Source organism: Erinaceus europaeus, chromosome 17, assembly GCF_950295315.1.
Source record: "Erinaceus europaeus chromosome 17, mEriEur2.1, whole genome shotgun sequence".
Taxonomy (NCBI): domain Eukaryota; kingdom Metazoa; phylum Chordata; class Mammalia; order Eulipotyphla; family Erinaceidae; genus Erinaceus; species Erinaceus europaeus.
The window spans coordinates 27334655-27356582 of NC_080178.1; the positions used below are offsets into that span (position 1 = coordinate 27334655).

A 21928-nucleotide genomic window follows, 5' to 3' on the forward strand; every position below is an offset into this window, starting at 1 on the left:
AAAGTTTATATCTACTAGTAAGATTTCATGGAATTCCTGAGAGTTATGTACAAACTGGTTTTGAAGCTCTTAGATGAACGGAACAATACTGGTTTCATTTAGTATTCAGAATTTACCTTGAAAGTGTGCCGTGTGATTCTTGAGCTTGATAGGCAAATATGGGGGTGGGGATAAAAGCTTGGGGTTGTGAACCTTGTTTTTTTTTTTGACTGATTTAATAATGATCAACAAGACCATAGGACAAGAGGGGTACAATTCCATGAGTTAACGAGCAAGAGGACTAAGTATCTTGCAAAGTTGGGAAGTTGACTATTTTCCCAGTAGTCTTTGTCCACAGTCCTTTAGCCAGCCATGTTAAAGGCCACTGAATTAAACAAATCATATAGTCCCCTTGTGAGATCTGTTTATTCAAATTTAAAGATAAAGCTTCAGACCAAGTCTGGCAAAATGTTCCAAAGTACACATAAAACCAAAAGAAGGCAAATACTATTCTTACATATAGATTATTTTATTGCAAAAATGTAAGCAATTACAAATCAGTCTGTTGCAAAAGTCAGTGCTGTAACAGCACAGATGTAATTCCAAGTTTAAAAAAATTCTGATCAATTCCAAGAAGGAATAATTATTAAGTCACAATGGTAATGAAATTATATTAGATAGATAAGACTCATTAAATATCTTTTCTATAATTTAGAAAATTTAAATTTCTAAGTGAATTATCTTTACCTTTCCTTAGGTAATTGTTGCCATGTTTTATATAATCAACAAGAGATGATATAAACATACTATTTTCACTACTTTTTTTTTTCTTATCGGATAAAATCATATGCTACAAGCTTTCATTCTGTTCATTTGAAATGAATAATCCAGCCAACTGTCAAAAGCAAATATGTTTCTATTAAATGATTGTTAATGCCCAAGCCATCAGTTTTCCCTAGGTATTAAAAAGCATGCTTAAACAGTATTAAAAGCCATGCTTACATTAATTGCTAAAGAAACTTGGATTATCATTTTAAAGACATGAACTTGCATTTTTATACCAAGCACAGAAGAATCTCCCATCCAGAATTTTCTATGCAGCTGTGAGCAAGTTGGTGAACAGAGGGTGACATGTGTGTATACCACACTGGGCTTCATTGGTGGGAGGACGTGCACAGTGATAAAGGCCCCTTGAGCCTCACAGATTTGCTTTCTCCTTTGCAGCCAGATGAGTCCCATGCTGTGTGTAGGTATGAATTGCACCCTGTTAAAATTAATTAGTTAATTAATAAACATAACAGTTGAAAACCCCTTCACTTTAAACTAATAATACCCAGGGCTGAAATAAACATTCTGTTATTACAGATGAGTTCCTTATATTTCACTGAGTTTCCGAGTCCCAATAACTGTCCCTGAGGAGAATCATCAAAAAAAGGATGCCATGTCTAGCCTGGGCCTCACACACTGTATGTACCACAGCCAGGCTGCTCTGGACTCACCTGAGACTTCTTAGCATTGTATATGTCCAAAAGAGACTGAATGCAGGCCCCATAGTCAGGATGGACATCGCTGAAGTTCTTGACCTGAAAGCAAGTGAAAATAATATAGACATCACTCTAGCCCCCAACTAGGCCAGTCCCCGGTATCTGAGGAAGAAAGCTTCAGTTGAGGTAAGGCCACGCTACGTCTAAGAATGCAAAGTAAGACTTGTGGATCCAGTGAAAACGCTGGCCTATATTGGCTAAGAGGCCTTGGGTAAGCTGATCATTGGAGCTCTAATGCTGTTTCCCTTTAAGTGAGTGATACAGTCACACCTCACAGACCATTGTGGGGGAAAAAAAAAATGTAGGGAGCTACATTTAGTACATGTGAACAGCTGGCCTCAGAGAAACTTGGAGTAACAAATTATAATAATATGTATTAAAAAAATGGGCCCAGGCAGAGGACTTCATGAATGTATCCTGGAACCTCACCTCCTCAGAACCGTACCCCACTAGGGAAAGATAGAAACAGGCTGGGGAGGGAGTCAAGCAGTAACACAGTGGATTATGCGCAGGTGACACAAAGCGCAAGGACCAGCATAAGGATCTCAGTTCCAGCCTCTGGCTCCCCACCTGCAGGGGAGATGCTTCACAAGTGGTGAAGCATGTTTGCAGGTGTCTTTCTCTCCCCCTCTCTGTCTTCCCCTCCTCTCTCCATTTCTGTCTGTCCTATCCAACAACGACGACAACAATAATAACTACAACAATAAAACAACAAGGGCAACAAAAGCGAATAAATAAATAAAATTTTTTAAAAAACAGGCTGGGGGTATGGATCGACCTGCCAACACCCATGTCCAGCAAAGAAGTACCTGAAAAAGCCAGAATTCCCACCTTCTGCACCCCAAAAAGAATTTTTGTCCATACACCCAGTGGGGGAGAAATGACAGAAGATGATCAGAGAACTCTGAACCCCAACTCCATCAGGACCCAAAGAGAGAAGAGGAAAAGGGTGGTGTGGGGGGGGGGGCATTTGGAAGTAGTAATAGGCATAGGTTTAACTTGGAGAGAAAGAAAAGATGGAACCATGGAGAAAAAAATGGGGGAAATATATACAAATATAGACATAGTTGTAGAAATAATTTCTGCAGCCTTAGGCGAACTGCTGTAGCTTCCAATGGAAGGAATAGGGATACAGAACTGGTGGTGGGAACAGTGCAGAGGTATACCCCTGTTATCTTGTAATTTTGTAAATCAATACAGAAAGAAAGAAAGAAAGAGAGAGAGAGAGAGAGAAAGAAAGAATGAATGGGAGGGAGGGAAGGGAGGAAAGAAGGAAGGAAGGGGCCCAGAGACTGCCTCAATTGAAGAAGAGGTGAATGAAGACATTGGCACCTGCTGGGCAAGATTTCAGACTTGAATCAAGAACTCCCAGCAGAGTAAGAGTACAGCAGAGTACTGAGAAAAAGGCCTCCAACCTTCACTCTCCACAGATCAGATTTCTCTTCTGTGGCCAAGTGAGATTCTGGCCAAATAAAAAGTGTGAATCTCCTCCTTCTGTTGTATTGTCTGCTTGTCATACAGTCTGAGACATCTTTTCCAGAAGAACAACAACAAAAAAGACAGAGGGAGAGAAAGAAAGACCACAGCACTGAAACTTCCCCAGTGAAGTGGGGGGCTGGGCTCAACTGTGGGTTGTGTAGTTGAGTTTACAAAGCTGGTGACATTGAGGTGGGCTATCTTGCTGGTCCACCTTCTGCTTCAAGACATCAGAATAGGCTGTGTCTTAAGTAGACAGGAGGAGGAGGAGGTAAGGTAACATGTGCCTGCATGAAGCCTTATGGTTTCAGCATATGAGAAAGAACAGTCAAGGTTCAAGCCCAGCTCTGCTATTTACAAACTATCCCGATGACTGTCACCAGTAAGATGACATACACCTTCCCCATCTCTCTTACAGAGCAACTGTCACAATCTCTGTGGGAGAGAGCAGTAAGTAAATAGTGCAGTGGAGATTTAAAGGCTAGTTTTACACAAGCACACACTCATGAAAAACAGTTCCAGAATGTGTCTCACTAAGAAAGTACCTAGCCTACTAGTCCTTGTCCCCAGGACTCTGGACACATCCCAGACAGCTGCCAACACAACAGTCCCCTTTGAAAAGAGAAACAATCACCAACAAATAAGGTACAAGTGGGATTTCCTTCATTTTCAAAAAGTTTACACCCATAGCAAGTCCAATAACCAAAAGTGAGAGTTTTACATACCCACTGAGCTGCCATCAGAAAGATCCTGGCACTTTAGCTCAAAAGTGCAGCCTAGGGAGTTGGACGGTAGCACAGCAGGTTAAGTGCAGGTGGAGCACAAAGCACAAGGACCAGCATAAGAATCCTGGTTCAAGCCCCTGGCTCCCCACCTGCAGGGGAGTCACTTCACAAGCAGTGAAGCAGGTCTGCAGGTGTCTTTCTCTCCCCCTCTCTGTCTTCCCCTCCTCTCTCCATTTCTCTGTTCTATCCAACAACAACAACAACAACAATAACTACAACAATAAAGCAACAAGGGCAACAAAATAATTTTTTTTTTTTTAAAGTGCAGTCTAACTTTAGGAAGCAGCCCAGTTTTGCTTTGCTTTGTTTTGGTTTGGTTTTTACCAGAACACAGATCAGCTCTCACTTGTGGTGCTGGGGATTTAACTTGGGATTTTGGAGCCTCAAGCATGAAAGTCTTGCATAATCACATTGACACCCCCCCGAAACACACACAAACACACACACACACACACACACACACACACACACACACACACACACACACACACCAGCCCACAACTCAGTTCTTACCCAATACAAATTACCGAATGAGGGACCAGATGTCATGTTATTAAGTAGTTGGGCAGACTGCAAGACACATACACACACACACACACACACACACAGTAATCTGTATTTCTTATCATGGGAACTCTAAACAAAACTGTAGCAGAACCTACATGTTGACATTGGACTCTACCCATCTTATACAAGACTAAAAAAGGAAAGAGCTCACCCTGAATTTAATTAAGTCATTACACATTAGATAAGAGCTTAAAGACTAATAACTGTGCAATATCAGATAAAATATCAGGGGGAAATAATCAGAAGTTGATCTGAGGAACTAGGTGGTGCAGGGTATTGAACCTGGGGCTTTGGAGGCTCAGCATGGGAGTCTCTTTGCATAACCATTATGCTAGCTCCCTACAAAGTATTAGCTTTTTAAGGTCCCTTAATGCAAGTAAAATAGCAATGATACTTCCTTTTCTTCTTAAAGGGTGTTCTCACATAGCTGCATTCTCTTCTTTTGCCAGCAGATGTCAGATTTGAGCTAAAAAAGGATCACTCACCGCTTTCTTCTGGATGAAAAGTTGTGCGTCTTTCAGATGGCCAGCAATGTTCTCACAGAGACGTTTTCTCTGCTCTTCATTCAGTACTTTAGTATAGAAAGTTCGCACCTATTCATTGAAAATGCAGAGGACAAAGTCAAATAACCAGTTTATCACGAGCATCACTCATTGTCAATGTCACCTTTGAAATCAAAATGAGACTTTCCATTGGTATAAGAAAGTAAAGTTGTGGTCCAGGAGGTGGCAGAGTGAATAAAGCACTGGACTCTCACGCATGAGGTCCTGAGTTCAGTCCCCGGCAGCACATGTACCAGGGAGATGTCTGATTCTTTCTTTCCCTCTCTCCTCCTATCTTTCTTATAAATAAATAAAATTTTAAAAAAAAATTTTTTTAAAGGAAAGAAAGAAAGGAAAAGAGGAAGGGAGGAAGGAAAATTGGGGTCAGAGAAATAGCACAAAGGTTATGCAAAAGATTTTGATGCCAGAAGCTCAGAGGTCCCAGGTTCAATCCCTGGAATCACCACAAGCCAGGAGTGTGAAGGAAGGAGGAGACAGAGAAAGAAAATTCACTGACATATTTAGGAAAAAAAAAAATAAAGAAAAGGTTTGTTTTTACAATTTAAGAATAATTGAAGATTATAGCTGAGCTGAAATTTACATTATTTGACTTGATTCCCTCAATGTTTTCTGTTAAGCAAAGCGAGAAGAATTCAATTGTTGGTAATAGCTCTTCACTGCTTTTAAATAATGTCCCTTGTGGTCACAGCCTGTAAGTCTAATAAATCTGATAAGCAGAAGGCAGTATAGTCTGCAGAAATCTCCCAAAGCACCATGCCATGGGAGAAGCTCCATAAATGGCAGAACAATGTCACAGTGTCTATCCTTCTCTCTGTCTCTCTGTCTTTCTCTCCCGGTATGAAATAAAGAATCCAAAAATTATTGGCTTGAGAGCAGTGCTATCATGTATATATGAGGACTTGGCACAGGAAAAAAAAAATCTCACCACTCCACTCTTAATACTGACAAATCTCAAGTGTTCATAGTCTCCAAATGCAAACTTAGCACAACAAGCTCTTTGTTCAATTCACCCAGACCCATGGAGGGGGTGGGGGGAGCCTTAATTCATTAGTATGTGTCCACAGATAGGTGTTAAAGAAACACCTGTTCAGACAAGATAGGTGTTTAAAAATTTGAAAATAAAGTAAGTAAAATCTATAAGCAGCCCAGTGGGCAGAGGAGTAGACACAGCTTTGGATTCTCAAGCTTGAGGTTCTGAGCCTGATCCCTGGCATCACCTGTGCCAGTGATGCTCTGGCTCTCTCCCCCTCCCTCTCATCTTTTCTTACTAATATATATACAGCAGGTGTCACTAGTGTTGTTTGGCTTAGATTACTGGCTATACATCTAAAATGAGTACAAGATACTATAATTAAATAGCTTAGCTGAAGAAGTTGAGTGTCAGGTATGAGTCCGAATAGCCTCTGTTCATTTCTGAACAGTCGTCTAGATTGCAGAAATAATTTTACCATTTCATTCACGCATTCATTCATAACAAGCACTCTCTGTACTTACAATGCATTTGCTGCTACCTTATTCACTATTCTATTAATGTTTATAAATATCCAGTTAATCTAAGTATCAAATATAGACACTACAAAGATAACTTCTCAAATATAACTTTTCAAAGTAACTTCTCAAATATCGGGCTGTAACTATATTTTTTAAGCAAAGTTTAAATCTGATGTGAAAGCTGGAAAATCAAGACTCGCAATATTTATCCAAACTAATCAAATTAATCAACCCTGAAAGTGGAGCAGTGAATAGACCCTTGGACACACAAATGAGGTCTAGAGTTAAATCCTTGATATCATGTATGTCACAATAATGTTCTGACTGTCTCTCTCTCTGTCTCTCTCTCTCAAATAAATAAATAATGAAGCATGAGAAGGTCCTCAGAACAATCTATAATTTGCTCATTCTCTCTCCAGCTGTATCTACTGATAATGTAATTTAAACATCCATTCAGCCACTATAATTGTTTTCATTGCCAAGACTGCATTTTGCTTCTAAAAAAAAAAAAAAAGACTGATTTATTAACATGAGAGAGAGAGAGAGAAGAGAAAGAGAACCAGAGCATCACTCCAGCACACTTGATGCCAATATTCAAACTCAGGACTTCGTGCTTAAAAGTCTAATGCCTGGGAGTCGGGCGGTAGGTAGCGCAGCGGTTAAGCGACCGGCATAAGGATCCCAGTTCGAGCCCCTGGCTCCCCACCTACAGGGGAGTCGCTTCACAGGTGGAAATACACAGATATCAACAGAAGAATCATCAAGTGACTGCATAGCACACAAAGCAGGTATTACCTGGGAGACGTTATCATCATTGGCACTGTTGAAACGCTGCACATCTACAGAATATCTGGAGCCATGTTCTAGGGCAGAATGCAGTTGTTCAGGTGCGCTAAAGCTGTTGGGGTAATAGTTTGGTGCACCACCTAGAAAGGAAAACCACATAGATTCACTTAGAGAGATGAGGAATGAAGTAAGTCTACAAAAAGTCAATGGAAAGGTGGGAGAGATAGCATAATGGCTATGTAAACCGACTCTCATGCCTGAGGCTCCCAGGTCCCAGGTTCAATCCCCCACACCACTATAAGCCAGAACTGAGAAGTGTTCTGGCAAAAAAAAAAAAAAAAAAGTCTGCAATAAAAATATACAACCCCCACTCATACACACATACACAAATATACTACAGGTATTTTTAACCCCCCACAACCAGCTATAAGGAGTACTCAGACCCTTTCATTCACCACCCTAAAATATTTGATTGTAGATAATGGAGTACTTTTGGTCATTTTTTTAAAATATTTATTTTATTTATTTATTCCCTTTTGTTGCCCTTGTTGTTTTATTGTTGTAGTTATTATTGTTGTTGTCGTTGTTGGATAGGACAAGAGAAATGGAGAGAGGAGGGGAAGACAGAGAGGAGGAGAGAAAGATAGACACCTGCAGACCTGCTTCACCGCCTGTGAAGCAACTCCCCTGCAGGTGGGGAGCCGGGGTTCGAACCGGGGTCCTTATGCCGGTCCTTGTGCTTTGCGCCACCTGCACTTAACCCGCTGCGCTACAGCCCGACTCCCTGGTCATTTTTATTATTAGTGATTTAGCAGTGGTTTATAAAATCATAAGAGTTCAAGGGTATGGGGCTGGGAGGTAGTGCACCCAGTTGAGCACACACGTTACAATGTACACAGACCGGGGCTGAAGGCCCCAGTCCCCACATGCAGGGGGGAAGCTTCATGAGTGGTGAAGCAGGTGTCTCTCTGTATCTCTCTCTCTCTCCCCACCTCCCCCTCCCCTCTCAATTTCTCTGTCCAATAAATAAATGAAAAAATCTTTTTAAAAGAAAAAATATATTTTAGGGACATAATTCCACACATACACACACTACAGTGTGTGTGTGTGTGTGTGTGTGTGTGTGTGTGTGTGTGTGTGTGTGTGTGTGTCTGCACCCACCAACAAAATTCTAGGAGTCCTAAAGAATATGGCTACCTTTCAAATGCTTTTACTTGGAGTATCAGTGAGGAACACTCAAATTCCATTTGAAAACCCTGAATGGTCTGATCTCTAACACCGTATGAAAGACTCATTTCAGACACAGATTCTCAGAAATCATGGCAGCAACTAAGTTCTAGCTTGATTACTTCAAATGGAAGTTTTGAGTCCAGAGATGTTAACAGACTGTTAACAAGGTCACATGGTATATCCAGGATTTGAACTCTGGGGTTTTGTCTGGTCCACCTCCCAGCTCTATACTACATTTCCCTCTACTTTGCCTTAAATGTTTCGAATATTCTTGAGGCACCGCTCCTTTACTGAATATAATGACTTCACTCAATTCTAGCTGCACTTTGAGTTCTCTCTACAGGTAAATGAAAAAGGGAGTGCTTGTAGTTTAGTATTTCAAGTCAGTCTGCATTCAAACGAAACGTTTTTATCAACGTTTTCTGAAATAGATTAGGAGACATACATTTTCACTTTGGCTTTTCTTTCTCTCTTTCTTACTTTCTCTCTCTTTCTCCCTTTCTTTCTTTGTATAGATGGAGGGAAATAGTGGAAGAGGCTACAGAATTACAGCTTCCTGCATCACAGTGTGGGCCAAGCTCATACCTCAGTGGAGCATGAGACAAAACATCATCATTTCCAAGTGTGCTACTTCACCAGCGCTTTTTTTTTTTTTTCCTAATCAGACTCTGTTTTGGTTTATTTAATTTTTATTATTTTATGTTTACCAGAGCACTGTTCAGCTCTGGCTAATGGTAGTACTGGGGATTAAACCTATGATATTTGGATTCCCAGGTGTGAAAGTCTTTTTAGATAACCATTATGCTATGTCCTCAGACCTTCTGCCTTGGTTTAAATTAACAGAAGCTTAAATTAACTGAAAACACACTGATTAAGAAGAAAGACTGGCCTAGAAATGTATTAAATGATTTGAACAAACCAGTCTGGGGTTGGGATTTTGCCCAGCTCACTGCTGGCATATATTACCCAGAGTACACACATCACAGCAACCAAGTATGTGTAGGAAGAGGGAGGACACCATGCCATTAAGGACTCTAATTATTACTCCAAGGAAGCCATTCTAGGTCGGAAGCAAAGTACTCCAATCACCAGGCACCACAGTGGGTTTCTGCATTTAGGATTAGCTCTATTGAAAAAAATCTATTTCAGTAATTGAACATTTTTATTTCCAAGTAGAACTCAAAGTTCTCAAAGTAGGATTGTCTCCAACTTCTGTAAACAATCAAGCTCTTTCATCAAACTTGAAAAGTACAAGCCAAATGCTTTGCTTTTAAAATCTGGCAAAGGGTGTGTCAAAATACATCCTTAAGTAGTGTTTTCATGTTTGTGCCATGACAGGAATTAAATAAGAATAGTAAGCATGAAGCAATTACCTTAATAAGTTCCAAAATATACTTGGTCATCTCTGAGACAGCCAGTCTCAATAACAAAAGGACTGTAGAATATGAATTTGAGAGGGAAAAAATGCACTAGGCAGACGTAAATCCATGGAAAATCTTAGTGATAACAGTAAAAGGAAAAACACAACGTTATATATACAAAATAGCCTTCAGTGTATAAAAAAATATTCACAGAGAAGAAAACTGGCAAGGGATGCAGCAAAATGTTAATAGTTGTGGTCTTTCAGTACAGGGATTATAAGATTGTTCTTCTTTCTCTTTCCCTTATATTTTCCAAATATTCTTTAGGGCACATATATTCTATTTATTATAGAAATATAAATTATGTTTGAATATAGATATGTGGGGCTACTAACATATAAATTATCAGTAAGATTTTTTTTTCACAGTACTTTTTATATTGAACTTTTCTGAAAAGTTCAATATAAACAGTCTCTTACTAAAACACACATGTCCAAGATAGGAAGATTATTTTTTTAATATACATTTAGGTGTGCACTGTTAAAAAACAAAAGCACTCACCAATTAGAAAAGTGATCTGAAATAGAATAGTACTCTAGTTTCTTTCCACCCCGCCACCATGTGAGACTCTATCGCCTGTGAAATAAATAAAATAGATCTTTAAAATATTTAACAAAAGGGCCGGGTGGTGGCGCACACCTGGTTGAGCGCACGCACATGTTACAATGCGCAAGGACCCAGGTTCGAGCCCCCAGTCCCCACCTGCAGGGGGAAAGCTTCACAAGTGGTGAAGCACTTGCAGTGCTGCAGGTATCTCTCTGTCTCTCAACCTCTCTAGCCCTCCCTTCGCTCTCGATTTCTGAGTGTCTCTATCCAATAAATAAGTAAAGATGATAAAAACTTTTTTAAAAACCTAAAAATTAACAAATAAAAGGTAGAGGAGAATCCCTTGAACTAGTCCATATCCCTTTTCTGAATCGACCTCTGCAGGTTGTAGCTAGCTAGTCATGTTCCTCCAGAGTCCTAGAAAAAAAAAATGCAAATAGGAACTTAAAAGACATTAACCCTTAGCGTTAGTATTTCCAAGAATCTGAGTCTTGGTGATAGAAAATGATTTAAGGAATTCCACTCTATGATGAGTCATTAAATCCCAACCCCCAACCGGATGCTACTCTAATATAGCCAGTGCAAAAATCTTTCTCCCTGTTTTATCTCTCAGATAGACAGCAAGTAAGATATGAAGTGGGATGGTTCAGTAAAACAAAGAAATAGATCAAACCATGGAGGCCCAGTGGGAGAGTTTCAGACATGCAAGCCTAAGGTCCCAAGTTGACCCTAGCACTTCGTGTCCCAGAGTACATATTTATCTCTCTAATAAATATGTAAATCTTTAGATTCCTTATTTAAAAGATGTATTTTGGGAGTCGGGCTGTAGAGCAGAGGGTTAAGCGCAGGTGGTGCAAAGCACAAGGACCGGCATAAGGATCCCGGTTTGAGCCCCGGCTCCCCACCTGCAGGGGAGTTGCTTCACAGGCGGTAAAGCAGGTCTGCAGGTGTCTATCTTTCTCTCCTCCTCTCTGTCTTCCCCTCCTCTCTCCATTTCTCTCTGTCCTATCCAACAATGACAACAACAATAATAACTACAACAATAAAACAACAAGGGCAACAAAGGGAATAAATAAAATAAATATTAAAAAAAAAGATGTATTTTATTTCATACTTGAGAAAGAGTTTCGCACGAGACAGAGACATAGAGAGAAAGAAACCAGAGCATATTCTGGTGCATGTGGCCCTAAAGATTGAACCAGGAGTCTCAGGCATAGAAACCCAAGGCTCTACCAGTTGAGCTATTTCTCCAATTGCAAAGTATATACATATTTAAAGAAAAAAAAAGTGTGCAGTATGAAATGTCTGCAGCAATTAAACTTTCATCTCCAGGCAAGAGCAGCTAGGGAAGACTTTCACAGAGCAGGAAGCCCTACTCACCTGATCTCCCACCCTTCTCCCCCTACTACCTTGACCCTTGCAGTGGAGTCCAGTTCCTAGACCCACCCTGATTGTCGAACATGCACATAGGACCATCACGCTGGTAGTTGGCTGGTCGGGCACGGTAGGGACAGTTCACAGGTATCTGAAGATAGTTGGGTCCCAGGCGGTGGCGGTGAGTGTCAGGATAGGCAAAAAGGCGGCCCTACAATTAACAGCAAAAAAAAAAAAAAAAAAAAAAAAAAAGAGGGTATTGACTTCTCAGTGGCATGTCAAATAAGAATGGTCTATAGGCTTCATTTTAAAATTTAAAGCATATGTCAATACATAGTTACCCCAAACCCTGAGTATGTCCCTTGTATAAAGGCAAGTCTCTTCTCACTAATGAAATGAGTTCTACTAATTGGTCCTTCCTCTCCCATGACATGTTGCCAAGCAACCGTAAATCTTCACATCTGTTCTAAATAACAACTCTTCTTTTATTCTCAAATACATCAGTGCACCATCTTAGATGACTTCCTATTGCCAAGGATGTTATTACAGGGTAAAATTAATTAGCTAGAGCCCAATTAAAGTCATGAGCTCTTTCTATTGCTCCCCATCCTCTCACTCAGGAGAAAGGGGGAATCAACCATTTTCCCTTAACAAAAAGAAGCTCCACAAAACCAAATGAATAGGAAAATATACAAAAAAAAAAAGTATTATTCAAACTTTAGCACCACCATAAGCCAAGGCTGATTGGTATTCTGGTTAAATAAAAAATAAAAAAATAGCCAGCCCTCTTTACATAATGGTATGCAAAGAGATTCCCTCTCATGCCTGAAGCTCCAAAGTTCCAGGTTCAATCCTCCACATCACCACAAGCTAGAGTTGAGGGGTGCTCTGGTTATAAATATATATATATATATATATATATATATATATATATATATCCATCCTATGTTATGTTCTGGGTTCTATCAGATACCCTTTGAGCTCTAACAGTTTCTAGAGATAAAGTACTACATGGTTCAAAGCAATAGTCACAAGGTCCTGAATTAAAGATTAAGTCAAGTTACCTATTTACCAAAGCAGAAATGTAGACATTTTGGTATTTCTTCAGTTAACATAAAAATAAAAAGCTTTATGATTAACTCTGTACTAATCCTGATATCCAATTATTTGATCATTTCCATAATTTAAAGCTCTACTTTACTTTGTTATATTTCACTCTTTCTTGTTTTATTGATTTTCTCATTGACCTTGAATCTGAAAGTATCCTTATATGTTTAATTTTATGAGGCAGAATAAAAAAAAAATCCAGCTGAATAGGCAAACCTAAGGAATTACTTTGCACCAAATCACTCATACCAATGTATCCAATGTTTTGCTCTTAACTGGGAGACTCTACTCTCATGGTCATTTCAAATAATCAAAGGCAATACTTAGATGACTGATCATGCCTTCATAAGACCTGCATACAATTTAGAAGCTGGCTATCTCCTGTGACTCAAAATTGACTGAGTCAAGCTCTAATTTTACCAACAGGATAGAGATATACTTGAGCCAGAGCAACTCCTGAATGTAATCTCTATTATACAATTCTGGCTCTGTATCACCTTTTGCTCATCAGACAACCCTACTTCAGCCATGGGCAGAAACCCACAAAATCAAGGTTGGAAAGTGGGCACAGGAAGCTAAAACCCTGATAGCAGCAGCCTGAATCCTGGCTTGACCCAAGGTCCTATGGCTGGATTCCCTGAAGCCTTGGGAGAAAAAAGCTCTCCCACTCAAGCCATCAGACCAACTTCTCCACTACCTGTGAAATTCAGTGTATGGGGATAGAAAAAGGCAGCTGCAGAAGACACTGTGACTTGCACTGTCCTCTTTGTTCATTTCACTATGATCTGCCTTATCCGGATAACAAAGTTTTAACATTTACAAACATAATCTCATTAAAAAGGTAACCGAAAACACTGTCCTATCAACATACAACTGCCACCACCCCTATAGCCAAAGTACTCTCACATCAGGGTCATCTCTAACTGTCCCTCCAACTCTGGTCCCTCTTTCAACAAGACATCATCCTGCACATTTCTGCTGAAAAAAATCTTCCTAAGGCCCCGCCAAACATGACTTACCTACATGAAACAAAACTCAAAAAACTGCTCAACTGATCATCAAATGGCTAAACAAGGACAGCTGTCCTTCTCTACTATCCTTTTCCTGGCCTGCCCCATGACTTTAGAATTCACACCTATGGGAAAACTAGGCTAGGACATCTTGACTGAACCTAATAAAGCTCTGTCATACACTTACCTAATGTACGGGAGAAAAAAAAAAAAGGAATAAAAAATAAATAAAAGTAGTATATATAAATAAAATTAAAAAGCAATAAAAACAACACACTAAATAAACAGTTGCCAGGCTCTTCTACTTGTATGACTCAGATGCTCACAGCCTCTAGTCTCACCGCAGTCCCAGAGACCCACAATAGTCCAAGTCCTTGTGAAAAGACCTGGGTCACTTTCCATTCCTCAGTCTCTCTCTTTTTTTTTTTTTTGCCTCCAGGGTTATTGCTGGGGCTTAGTGCCTGCACTATGAATCCACTGCTCCTGGAGGCCATTTTTTCCCCTTTTGTTGACCATGTTGTTTAATGTTATTGTGGTTATTACTGTTGTTGTAATTGCTGTCACGGCTGTTGGATAGGACAGAGAGAAATTGAGAAAGGACAGGAAGACAGAGAGGGGGAGAGAAAGACACCTGCAGACCTGCTTTACTGCCTGTGAAGCGACACCCCTGCAGGTGAAGAGCCAGAGGCTCCAACCAGGATCTTTACGCCGGTCCTTGTGCTTTGCACCATGTGCACTTAATCCACTGCGCTACCGCCTGGTCCCCAATCTGTCCCATTTTTATGCAATATTCTCCAGGGCCATTCAATGCACTGGAAAATCCCATTAGCCTGTCCTTCACACAGAGCTCCCTCCTTCCTTCCAACATCCAAAAATAACAGTACTCTTTCAAAAGTATAAATGGGAGGTTCAAATCAAATCTATGGGGTTTACAGTCAACAATATTTATTACAATATTTGTTACAGTCAACAATATTTACTCCTTCCCCATATTAGGGAGCTGCTCTCTTCCCTGATCCAGCTTTCTTTTCCAGCCATGACATCACCTCCCCAGACAATAACTTGAATCCACCTGCATATCAGATTTCAGGCTCAGAGAAAAAAAAAAACTAGTATAGCTACAGGTCCTTTGAAATGTAACTAAAATATGCCTACTAGCTACCTACAAAAAGGAGGACCCCCCCCCCCCCCGGCACTTCATCTGCACTATTCCAGCCTTTAGGTCTATGATTGTTCAACAATTTGTTTGGCTTTGTATGTTAACTCTCTTTTCAGCCACCAGGTTCCAGATGCTAGCATGATGCCAACCAGACTTCCCTGAGAGACGACCCCACCAATGTGTCCTGGAGCTCCACTTCCCCAGAGCCCCACCCTACTAGGGAAAGAGAGAGACAGGCTGGGAGTATGGATCAATCTGTCAAAGCCCATGTTCAGCGGGGAAGCAATTCCAGAAGCCAGACCTTCCACCTTCTGCATCCCACAATGACCTTGGGTTCATACTCCCAGAGGGTTAAAGAATAGGAAAGCTATCAGGGGAGAGGAGGGGATACAGAGATCTGGGTGGTGGGAATTGTGTGGAGTTGTACCCCTCTTATCCTATGGCTTTGTTAATGTCTCCTTTTTTAAAATAAATATAAATAAATAAATAAATAAAATTTTTAAAAATGGGAGGTTCACCTTGTCTTGACATCTTCCACACCCCAGTTTCAATACAAGCACTTCTGCTTTTCCTCTAATTTGCTAGACTTCTTCTTTCTAGGCCTAGTCCCTAGTTCCAGTTTTTAACCAGTAGCAGTGATGCTGCCTCATAGAGTAGGTCCCATTTCTCAAAACTGGACACAATTTTTTTTTCTTCCCTGAGAAGGACAATTATACAAACTTTTGCTCAGATATTTAAGTCTCTTCTGACATCTGTTCAACCTATCCTATCTCATTACCTCCAGTTCTGGAAAGTGTGACAGTCAACCATTTCAGTATACCCAACATGGTCTCCCTTACTGGCTATGCCCTGTATTTTACCTCTGCTGAAAAGTAGAATTCCATCACTTCTTCCAAAGCCATTTAAACTGCTATCACCCTCAAAATGTTGCCATCATCCTCCAGACACATTCATCCTTCTGACGGACCTGGCATTCTGTCTAACCTTGTAAACTCAACTTGTGTCTTTCCATCTGTCACAGCACCAGGAAAGTTTACCACACACAGTAGACAGGCAGCTCATTTATATTAAATAAATCAAACTGAAACTAACAAGAAGAAATGTATTGTCTAAAAACCTCCAATGTCGATATTAAAGCAGAAAAAGTTATTATTAAAAAAAAATTCTCAGCCTGCCTTCACACAGTGTGACTTCTAACCTGGAAACACATATTTACATAAGATGTGCCCTCAGTCACTGTGGTCTGACTTGATGTAATATTTGACTTCAGTCTCATGGTCATAGTCCAGAAACACAAAAAAAACCTGATTTGCTCAATAATTTCTAAGTCAATTATTTCCTTGCTGGCTCAGGGAAAAAAAAAAAAAAAAAGAGGCATTTGCTCTTTGCACTTTGAAAGAGTATTATTTAGAGTGGGGGAAAAAATACTAAATACCTTTAGAACATTATCACGACAAATTGTTAAATTAACCCACTGTCTTCAGTCATACACTGGCGGCATCAATTTAACACATAGAAATCATCTCCAGTGCTTTATTATGATTAGAAAATTCTAGCATCACCATGGAAGAAGAAATGAATGCAGTTATGCTAAGTGCTAAAATCAATTAGCTATTCTGTCTCATCAGTCATAGGTGGAGCAAATAATGTTTTATTCTACAAATAAGGCATTTCTGGGATACCTTTCTTTCTTTGTTCGTTCCTTCCTTCCTTCCTTCTCTCTCTTTTTTTTTTTTTTTTGCCTCCAAGGTTATTGCTGGGGCTCAGTGCCTGCACCACAAATCCACTGCTCCTGGAGGCTATTTTTTCCCTTTTGTTACCCTGGTTGTTTTATCGTTGTTGTGGTTATTATTATCATTGTTATTGATATCATCGTTGTTGGATAGGACAGAAAGAAATGGAGAGAGGAGGGGAAGACAGAGAGGGGGAGAGAAAGATAGACACCTGCAGACCTGCTTCACTGCCTGTGAAACGACTCCCCTGCAGGTGGGGAAGCTGGGGCTTGAACCAGGATCCTTATGCTGGTCCTGGCGCTTTGCATGCCATGTGTGCTTAACCCGCTGCACTACCGCCCAAACCCTCCCGTCTTTCTTTTCTTCCTTCCTTCCAATCAACCTTCCTTCCTTTCTTTGTGCATAGAGTGGGATCCTTACATGCATGATTTTACCACTCCTAAGGCATTTTTTCATTCAGGTAAGCCAATAATTCGTATATTATTTCTTTTGAAGTCATCCCATAGGTCTCTGTTGTTGTTTTCAGTATCTCTTAATCTTTTTGAGATCTCTTACTTCTTTTTTAGTTGTCTTTAATTTGTCCTTGATCTTGCTAATTCTGTCTTCAGCCTCATTGATTCTATTCTCTCTCCCCTCTACTGTTTCATCTATTTTGTTGCCCTGCTCTGATACTGTTTTAGCTTGTCCAGCTAGTTGCCTTCTTAGCTCAGCTATTTCAACTTTCAGCTCTCTAATAACCTGGAGATAATTAGTGTTTTCTCCCAGAGTCTCATTTGTTGTTTCCGCATTTCTGATGACAATTCTTTCAAACTCTTTACTCACTTCTGTAATTATTTCCTTAGCTAGTGTTTGGATGTTGACCTCATTATTTAGTGCTTCAGCCTATGGGAGGCTTTTAGCTGGACTCTTGTCCTGGTTCACTGCTCCAATATTTCTTCTTGTTGGTTTAACCATTTTATATATTATGTTATGAGTTCCCTCTCTCAGTACTTTTCAAATTACTGATCACTGTTGCCTGGATTGACTTGTGTCTAAGTAAGGTAATTAAAGGATTCACAGTTGTGGAAATTGACAGTTTTTTCAATATTATTTTAATTCCTGAGTTGGAGCACAGTGGCATAAAGCCTCTTTTGTTCTTTTTCTTCCCTGTAGGCTATGGGAGCCTGAGGGCTTTAAACTTTAAGTAGGCTTCTTAGCTTAATCACTGACTCCTGACCAAGAGATAAAGTAGGGTGGGGCAGAGATAATCCAGTGGTTATGCAAAGAAACTCTCACAGCCCCACCGCTAGGTTATCGAGGTATAGATCTTCTCCTGAGTTTCTTGGTTAGTTCTCTGTCTCTTGGTTAGAGCCTCCCCACTGCTGCTCCAGCCTCTGATGGCAGTACCAGTGGAGACTCACAGTTGGATTTGGTGAGTCTCAGGGGAGTCCTCTCCTCCCTTCAGGCGTCTTTGTATTGGTGAAACAGACTGGAGGTGTGTCTCAGCTGGTAAACTGCTGACTGTTACCAGCCACTTAATCTCTCCCTGGGCTCCCTTTTTCATTCAGGTAAAGAGACAGGAAGAAAGCAGAGCACCAGAACTTGCCCTGAGGTCACTGCACTCCAGCTGTGGTAGCAGGGCTTGAACCTAAGCTGTATTCACGGCAAGGCAAGTGACCTACTCAGAACTCTCTCTCTCTGGCATCTTCAACATAGTTTTTTTTTTAAAGAGACTAGGAGACTAAATGTCTACATTTTAAATGTCGATGGGAGTATTTACTGTGAAATTTGTTATTTATAATATAGTACTTACCTAATGATATTTCACTCTGCCCTTCAGGAAATAACCCAGACTGAACTATAAAACACATCCTAGTTAAGTCTTCATATACACACATACCAAACACAAAGTGGGGTGGAAGGGTGGGAGTGAGGGTCCATTTACACTCCTGCACAGACCAAATCAATCTACCAGGCTTACCTGAAGCATCTTATCAGGGCTGGGCTCAATGCCAGGAGGCATGTTGCTTGGGTCAAAGGCAATCTGTTCAACTTCAGCAAAGTAATTAACTGGATTCCGGTTTAAGACCAGTTTACCAACTGGGATAAGAGGGTAATCACTGTGAGGCCAAACCTAAAAAAAAAAAAGTCATTTTTTTACAATGACTGTGAAGCCGAATCTAAAAAAAAGTCCTATTTACAATTCCAACTGGAAAAAAAAATCAAAGAAGTATCTATAAAAATGTCAACTTTCAAATACAGTGATGTTGATGATCATGAAAGTAATTTTTACAGATGACCTGATTTATAAGAGGCACTTAAGAAGGACAGAATTAAACCATTGTGTCAGGTAATCTACTGATTGTATGCATACTACTTTTGTTTATTTCAGTCTTTGTCTTAATTTATGTGGTAGTAATGACATATTTTTGCTCAAACAGGTTCACTGTGAAAATGAAAATCTCAAGTTTCTTTTAAGGAACACTTAGAATTTTACCTTGTAATAGTTTATAAGCAGTATAGAAAGGCTTAAATGTGGGAAAAGCTTATTGGGCATAGTAGTAATTGGGTGAAAAAGCTTAATTATATAAAAGTGTAGACGAATTATTTAATTAGAGTGAAAGTTTTTTGTTGTTGTTTTTTCTTTATTGGGGGATTAATGTTTTACATTTGACAGTAAATACAACAGTTTGTGCATGCATAACATTTCTCAGTTTTCCATATAACAATACAACCCCCACTAGGTTCTCTATTATCCTTTTTGGACCTGTACTCTTTCCCCCCTACCACCCCAGAGTCTTTTACTTTGGTACAATACAAGTGAAAGTATTTTTTTCAAAGAAAGTCTTACTACTAGAGAGTCTGCAATCGTCAAATAACATTTTGTTATAAAACTTTTTACTATTAAACATGGCTTTTGTTAATGCATGGTCCACTTCATTCACTGTCACTGCTTTTTTTTTTTTAAGTATTTATTTATTTATTCATGATAAAGATAGGAGGAGAGAAAGAACTAGACATCACTCTGGTACATGTGCTGCTGGGGATCGAACTCAGGACCTCATGGTTGAGAATCCAGTGCTTTATCCACTGCACCACCTCCTGGACCACCACTGTCACTGTTTAATAGCTTATTAATGCTGTATTCATAATGATTTTTAAAATTTAGAAATATTTAACAGCTTTAATTTAAAAATGAAACCAGATGTTGAAATAAGTTTGATACATTTTTATATATATATAAAAAGAAGAAACAAGGACAGGAAGAGGAAATGCAAACTAAAACTTGGACTGAGTTTGGTGTGTATTGCACCAAAACAAAGGACTCTGGGGGACGGCAAATGAGGTGGGAAGAGGGGCTGGAGCCCTGATGAATGATGAAAAATAATTAAAGTAATTAATTTTTTTACAAAGAAAATTGTGTGTAATCTAATATCCCATGATAAGAACTTAAGGTGATTTAAGTTCATTGGTTCATTCTTTCACAACAGTAAATATTGATAGTTTCCCAGAAAATACTGGCATCAGCTGTTTTCCTCTGCTAATAACATTACAACAAATCTACCAAGATTAACTTTATCAAACAGGAAGATGTAGCAAGGTGCTAGTGAACATTTATTCATTGACTAGGAAACTATATAATACCACTGCATTTTTTGTACATGATGTCCCCATCATTATGAATGCTGAACTGATTATTTGTTAATTCAGTAAGAAGAAACTTTAAAAACAATTTAGTTATTAACTGACTCACCTTGGTAAGATCAAATGGATTAAATGGAAAATTTTCTGCCTGACTGAATGTCATAACCTGGATGTAAAAAGTCCAGGAGGGGTAGTTTCCCGTGGCAATAGCATTATAAAGATCTCGGAGGCCATAGTCAGGATCTTCCTGGGAAAGTCTTGCTGCTTCTTCAACAGGAAGGTTTTTGATGCCCTGGTCAGTCTACAGAAGGAAAGAAATTAGTCCAAACTGAAACTCACTGGCAACTGTCATTCAACCTTCCTAGGAACTCAGTGAAGGATCATTAGTAACAGACACAAAGGCTACATTTTCTTGTGTCAATAATTCCACTGTTTACATCTAATACAGAGATAAGTTTATCAAAAAGAAATAGGGGAGTAGGGGTTGGGCAGGCAGTAATTGAGCAGAAGAAGGAAAAAAGAAATTCTACTTGATTATCCTGATTCTTTCAACTGTCTAGGGAATCCCTCTATATATTCCATACTCAAAGTTAATCCTATCTTTTCTTTATGCAGTCTATCTTATTTGGATGTTTCAAAAGCAGAGATATAGTTTTAATTTCTGTCTTTCACCCTTATAGATTATACTTCACTGCTGTCGTTCAGACAGTCAAAAAAAAGTTGGTATGAAATAAGCATACTCTAAAATTGACCATTTTAATACTTTCTAAGTACCTAATTCGAGTAGACTTTTAGAGTATTATATATGGAAAAGAAGTAGCCAGGTCATATGGCAATTTATGTTTAATCCTATGTTTAATTTCTTTTTTTAAATATTTTAATTTCTTATTGGATAGAGACAGAGAGGAATCGAAAGGGGAGGGGGAGATAGAAAGGGCATGAGACAGAGAGTCACCTGCAACCCTGCTTCACCACTTGTGTTGTTGGTTACCGCCCAACTCCCCATTTCACACCTTTACACATGTATAAAACCCATCAGGAGTCAGGGAGATAGTTCAACAGTAGAGCACACAATTTACAAATATGAGGTCTCAGGTTCAATGCCCAGTACCATCTATGCCAGAATTCAGTAGTGTTCCACAGATATAAGAACTGAGTAGAGCTCTGATCTCCCTTGTCCTCGCAAATAAAAAAATAAATAAAATAATAATAATAATAATAAGGGGTAGCACAATGGGTTAAGTGCACATGGTGTAAAGCGCAAGGCTCGGCATAAGGATCCCGGTTCGAGCTCCCAGCTCCCCACCTGCAGAGGGGTCATTTCACAGGCGGTGAAACAGGTCAGCAGGTGTCCATCTTTCTCTCCCCCACTCTGTCTTCCCCTCCTCTCTCCATTTCTCTCTGTCCTATCCAATAACAACACATCAATAATACCAGAAACATTAAACCTAAGAGCCAGCACAAATAGGGCATTTCCCTAAATTTTATGACAAAGAGCTCATAGAATTCAGAAGCAGAAAGCTTGACTACTGC

The 21928-nt window shown here is 39.6% G+C and overlaps 2 protein-coding genes across 2 annotated transcripts in view; one reads left to right on the forward strand and one right to left on the reverse strand.

Moving 5' to 3' along the window:
* The window catches only part of ELF5 (E74 like ETS transcription factor 5), a 54600-nt gene extending 49463 nt beyond the window's left edge, over positions 1–5137 (forward strand). The window contains exon 7 of the mRNA XM_060176616.1: positions 4804–5137. Within this exon, the coding sequence (XP_060032599.1) occupies positions 4804–4816 (13 nt within the window). The 3' untranslated portion in view covers positions 4817–5137. The remainder of the gene's footprint in view (positions 1–4803) is intronic.
* Positions 488–21928, reverse strand: part of CAT (catalase) — a 40235-nt gene continuing 18794 nt past the window's right edge. The window contains exons 7-13 of the mRNA XM_007521812.3: positions 20505–20696; positions 18732–18884; positions 11835–11973; positions 7201–7331; positions 4837–4944; positions 1479–1562; positions 488–1243 (exon numbers count right to left, since the gene is read on the reverse strand). Of these exons, the coding sequence (XP_007521874.1) occupies positions 1178–1243; positions 1479–1562; positions 4837–4944; positions 7201–7331; positions 11835–11973; positions 18732–18884; positions 20505–20696 (873 nt within the window). The 3' untranslated portion in view covers positions 488–1177. The remainder of the gene's footprint in view (positions 1244–1478; positions 1563–4836; positions 4945–7200; positions 7332–11834; positions 11974–18731; positions 18885–20504; positions 20697–21928) is intronic.